Here is a 6,000-nt window from a genome sequence, read left to right as displayed (position 1 = left end):
GTCTTGGTTAAATGAGTTAGGCATTTAGTTGTGGATCTGGATTAATACTGAGCAGAACCCAGAGGTAAAATGTACCGTAAGCACTCCACGGACTCTGCAATGAAGACTTGTTCTGGTAGCATGTTCCACTCCGATTGTTCTGGGAGAGAATGAGTATTTCAGAGTGTCACTAAAGGAGAATATTATCTGGAAGTTCAGAGAGTTACCTTTACAGGTACATCTATGCATCAAGGGCTAAGATGTTATAGACAATCTTGAAGAAGAGCCGATCATCACCTTTCACTCAATTTCCTCCCAGTTGAACCGTTTGAGCATTTCTATGAAACTGCTGTCCCAGTTATAATCTCCAAAAATGAATCTAGCACCTCTTTGTTGTTCTGGTTCCAGAGCATCCTTGTCTTTATCGGTGTAGAGGTCCCAGACCGAGCTGGCGTACTATGAGCGTACAAGGACCACAAAAGCTGTCTCCTTCAGTTTCTGTGTACAGCGTCGTAGGTTCCGGCTTAGGAAGCTAAGCTAACGGTTTGCCTGTGAATTTCCACCTCAAGATAAAAGTGGTGGGTCTCCTCTTCTAACATCTGTCCACATGTTAGAAGAGGAGACTGTGGCAGTGTTCATTCACAGTTGGAAGTACTTTGAACATGATCATCATTGACCTTTGACCTCTCATTACTGAATTTGTTCCAGGTCTCTTTGTTTGCTTTCAATACTGGCCTTACAGGTGACATCGGAGCTGCGTTAAAGGCTCCAAAACAAAAATGTGACGATGAAGAGCTTGTGACATCATCGATCAGCTGACACCCTTGCTAATTATTATCTGTTGCTACTCCAAACTGCTCCTGATGATATATTTATGTTTCAAGAATGTACACTGGAACAATGCCTCTGTCATTTTCATGTGGTCTGAATGTACAGATTGGCTCACAAAATGCAATTCAACTAAATGGAGCGATCAGATCAAATCATTTCAACAAATCATCATAAGTGAATTCAGGATGTGAAAATAAGTTCTTAATTTCTTTTTTCTGAAGACATGTCCATTTTTTTTAAATTAAAGATATGAAAATTTGATTTTATTCGACACTGCAAATACAAAAATCGAACCATTTCATAAAAATGGAGGAGTATACATTTGTAAACCGTAGCTTCACAAGTCTTGCATTGAATATTGCAGATCTGAGTTCTTTGTGTAATTCATGACTTGACCACAATGTAAAAAAGGTAGTCCATGGAAGGCCTTAGTAAATACATATTAAATACAAAGTAATGCACATGCAAAGCAATGTCACTTCAATACGACTACAGCACAACAATGGCAGACACACAGCAAATAAGTTAGTGCACAGAGTGATATACGGCAAATACCTGAAGACAACTTAATCTGTTTTTGACTTTTAACTCACTGTTGCTTCTTCATTCCTGTCACTGTTGGTGGTCGCTCACATTTAATATTTCAATAAGTATCATCCTGCTTTGTCCCGACGTGTTCAGCAGCATAGAACTAGAGCAGCCAGGTCTCTGTCAACCTCTCTCTCTGTGAAGGGACGTCTCTCAGTGTGGGGACGTCTCTCTGTTGACGTCTCTCTGTGTTGGGACGTCTCTCTGTTGAAGTCTCTGTGTTGGGACGGCTCTTTGTTGATGTCTCTCTTTGGATGTCTTTCAGTGCGGGGACGTATCTTATTGTGGGGACGTATGTCAGTTTGGTGACATTTTACATTGAGGAGTTGTGTCTCTGTCTCTCTGTGTGGGGGTGTCTATTTCTTGCTCTTATGGGGACGTCTCTCTGTCTCCCAGTTTGGGGAGGTATCTCTTTGTGGGGACGTCTCTTAGTGTTGGGACGTCAGTCTGTTTCTGTGTGGGACGTCTCTTAGTGTGGGACGTCAGTCTGTTTCTGTGTGGGACGTCTCTTAGTGTGGGACGTCAGTCTGTTTCTGTGTGGGACGCCTCTCTGTGTGGGACGTCTATTTTGATGTCTCTCTGTGTGGAGGTGTTTCTCTTTGATGGGACATCTCTCTGTGTGAGTACATCTATAAGTGTTGGGACTTCTCTCTTTGTGTGGCGACATTTCTCTGTGTGGGGACGTCTCTCTGTTGATGTCTCTTCTTGAGGGGACGAGTCCCTGTGTGAGGAAGACTCCCTGTGAGGGGGGTCTCTCAGTTTAGGGCTGTCTCTCTGTTAATGTTCCTCAGTCTGAGGACGTCTCTGTCTCTCTGTGTGAGGACGTCTCTGTCTCTCTGTCTGAGGACGTCTCTGTCTCTCTGTGTGAGGATGTCTCTGTCTCTCTGTCTGAGGACGTCTCTGTCTCTCTGTGTGAGGACGTCTCTGTCTCTCTGTGTGAGGACGTCTCTGTCTCTCTGTCTGAGGACGTCTCTGTCTCTCTGTGTGAGGACGTCTCTGTCTCTCTGTGTGAGGACGTCTCTGTCTCTCTGTGTGAGGACGTCTCTGTCTCTCTGTCTGAGGACGTCTCTGTCTCTCTGTGTGAGGACGTCTCTGTCTCTCTGTCTGAGGACGTCTCTGTCTCTCTGTGTGAGGACGTCTCTGTCTCTCTGTGTGAGGACGTCTCTGTCTCTCTGTGTGAGGACGTCTCTGTCTCTCTGCGTGAGGACGTCTCTGATGCAGGAGGATTGCTTATCGATGAGACTGAGAGGACTTCCCCAGGACCCTATGCAGCTGAGGGGACATGAGGAAAGGTTTCCCTGGACTACCGTCATGCCTCTCCAGGTCATCACCTGTTGGAGCCAAACAGGGCAGGGTGGAGGAGAGCAGGTGCGTGGGGGGGGGGGGGACAGAAAGAGGTTAAAAGAGATACCGTACAAGAATACAAAATGCACTCAATGCATTGAACCAAAGTATGAGAAGTAAATGTATATCAGTAACATTTGGAGAAAAAAACCACAATGCATAATATTACACGGCATGGTTGAGAGACACCTTTGCTAAGGAGGATTAAGAGACTGTGTGCAGTCATCAATCCTCAGAACAATGTCTGTTCAGTTGAACCAGCTGTGGAAAACAAACAGTAGTTTTCTATGTCAGAAAACACCACGGAAAACTCTTTGAATATACATTTTTATATTTGTGGAGAGCAAGAAACTTTGGATGCATGATGGCTAAACTGTCCCCAGAAAAGAAAAAGAGAACAAGAGAGGTAACGAGGTTAAAAGACAGAGATCTGGAGGCTAGAGAAATCAACAGAAGTAAACACTAAAGGGAACAGCAGAAGAAGAAAGACAGGAAGTGAACACTAACAGGAACAGCAGAAGAAGACGGACAGGAAGTAAACACTGGCTGCGTTTCTCTTCTCTTATTTTTCATTTCCTCGCTCCTCCGTCTCGGTATCACCGGAAGTGGATTTGTCTGCGCCATCTTGAGTAGCGTCCCATGGCTCTTATTTCTGCCGGAGGACCGAGGATCGAGGAGCGAGGAGCGATAATGGAGGAGCTATAACCGAGGAACTACCAGACCATCCTTCGATGAAATCCTCAGACACTCGCCCCGCCCCCTTACTGTGTATCGCTCACTGATTGGACGATGCAGCGCATGCACTGATCTGATGCTTCTTGACATGAGAGCAGAGTTTCCCAGCGGAGTGAAGAAAACACATGAAACTCACGGGACTCACTCCTCAGTTTATACTGTGTTTTGTTTCAATGAATGCATCATTCAGTTACAAATATGTGATATATCTGAACAACAAAGTGGTCAACAATTATTTTATTCATTTATTGGAAACATTTTCATGATCGCTTTTTTGTTTTACATTTTCATTTATTGTCATTTCCATTCAGTCAGTCATTAAGTGCTATTTAACATGTTAATTTGCTACATATCCACACAAACAGACACAGTGTGCAATCCAATGAATGTTAATCTAACTGGGTTTTGATAGATAACATATCTCTTTTTCTTCTCTCAATTATTTTATTTCTATTGTGCACTCTAATCAATATTAATCCAACTATTGTTCGTTTATACCTTTTAAGAATGGCGTTTATCTTTTTTGAGAATGAGTTCTTATTTTATTTAATGTATTTGGGTCTACAACAGATGATACAAATGTTTGTGTCAGTAAATGTGTACTAACAGAGGCGGGGGTGTTTGTGAAAACAACGGGGACAGAGCTGCTGTCAGACGAACAGCTGTGCGGCGTCATCACAAACGGACGTCGCTTCACGTGACGCTCCAGAGGAAAGGACGTCCCATTGCTCTTAAAACTCATTTCCCTGCTTCTCGTGGTTTCCTTGCGTCTCTCCATGCTTCCCTGGTGGGAGGGACTAAACGCAGGGAAACGACGCAAGTGAGGGACGCAAGGATTCCATTTAATCGAAGTGAAACGCAGCCACTAACGGGAACAGCAGAAGAAGAAAGACAGGAAGTGAACACTAACAGGAACAGCAGAAGAAGACGGACAGGAAGTAAACACTAATGGGAACAGCAGAAGAAGAAAGACAGGAAGTGAACACTAACAGGAACAGCAGAAGAAGACGGACAGGAAGTAAACACTAATGGGAACAGCAGAAGAAGAAAGACAGGAAGTGAACACTAACAGGAACAGCAGAAGAAGAAAGACAGGAAGTGAACACTAACAGGAACAGCAGAAGAAGACGGACAGGAAGTAAAAACGAATGGGAACAGCAGAAGAAGACAGACAGGGGCCCTTTCTCATGTCATCAAATGTCCATCCTCGACTCCTCGACTCCTCGGTCCTCCGGTAGTGACCCGGAAATGAATTTTAGCGCGCCATGTTGAAGGACATCTCATTTCTCGAAATGCACATCGAGGACCGAGCATCGAGCGTCGAGGAGCCTCTCTGGAGGAGCTATAACCGAGGATACACTGATGGGTCCTCCACGGTCCTCCACGGCTCCTTCGTGGATGCATTTCCGGCAACAGTGATGTTTCAAAGAGTCGAGACGCACGGCCGGACTTATCTCAGCCAATGACAGCTCTGCATGCATCCCCTGGATATTATTGTATTAACTGCTTTCATCGGGACGTGATGTTTACAGAGAGAACAGCTGTGAGGTCCGTGCAGAAAGCAGAGCAGTGTGTATAATATATATCACTCAGTATAACAGGCCTACTCTCTTTATTTGCTTTAGTTTAGTAGATATCTACAAACAAAGTCGATATTTTTCTAAAACCATTTAGTGCTTCACATAATAAAATACACAACGGCTGTAGCCTGATGATATGCTTTAGGAGCTGTAGGTGCGTGTGTGTGGTGTAGGTGTGTGTGGTACAGTGTGTGCGTAGATGCAGCGGACAGACAGGTCTCAGTTGGTTTGGTGTCCTCTGCTTACTTGTAATACTTGTAAATAAAACTTTTGGCCCGTCATTTATTTCCCTCATTGTAGCGACCAGAGAGGGGGGGGGGATATATCCAGTCTCTGATAGTGTTACGTTATTATGAGAGTGCTCTGTTTGATTCTGAAATTGTATATATTTATATAAATATAGACATATATGTGTGTGTGTGTGTGTGTGTGTGTGTGTGTGTGTGTGTGTGTGTGTGTGTGTGTGTGTGTGTGTGTGTCTGTGTGTATGTCCGCATCTGTAGCCTATTATTGTCTCATTATACCGCACTGTGAATGAATTAAAAGTAAATATATAAGTCATCATGAACACATCTGTCCATCAGACAGAGGGCTGCTGTGCCTCCTGTCATCATTAATGGACGTCTCTTTAAAATGACCGCTCAGAGGAGAGGAGTTCTCATTTCTCTAACCGCCTGCTGCTTCCCCTCCTCTCTCCTCGGCTCCCCTCCTCGGCTCCTCCGCTCGCATCTCCTGTGGGCGGGGCTAAGACACGAGGATAGGAGTCGAGGAGGGGAGTCGAGGAGGAACATTTGAAGACATGAGAAAGGGCCAGGAAGTAACCACTAAAGGGAACAGCAGAAGAAGACAGACAGGAAGTGAACACTAAAGGGAACAACAGAAGAAGACAGACAGGAAGTAAACACTAACAGGAACAGCAGAAGAAGATGGACAGGAAGGCCGT

General features: G+C 44.5%; 1 protein-coding gene across 1 annotated transcript in view; it reads right to left on the bottom strand.

The window, feature by feature from the left end:
- Window positions 1-2,461: 2,461 nt before the first annotated feature.
- LOC117473776 (choline transporter-like protein 5-A) overlaps window positions 2,462-6,000 on the bottom strand; it is a 36,873-nt gene continuing 33,334 nt past the window's right edge. Inside the window, exon 22 of the mRNA XM_034119650.1 lies at window positions 2,462-2,729. Within this exon, the coding sequence (XP_033975541.1) occupies window positions 2,629-2,729 (101 nt within the window). The 3' untranslated portion in view covers window positions 2,462-2,628. The remainder of the gene's footprint in view (window positions 2,730-6,000) is intronic.

This window comes from Trematomus bernacchii, unplaced genomic scaffold (assembly GCF_902827165.1).
Source record: "Trematomus bernacchii unplaced genomic scaffold, fTreBer1.1, whole genome shotgun sequence".
In the NCBI taxonomy this organism is placed as follows: Eukaryota; Metazoa; Chordata; class Actinopteri; order Perciformes; family Nototheniidae; genus Trematomus; species Trematomus bernacchii.
Note: the sequence above shows the minus strand (reverse complement) of the source record. Positions and strands in the feature narration are given on the sequence as shown.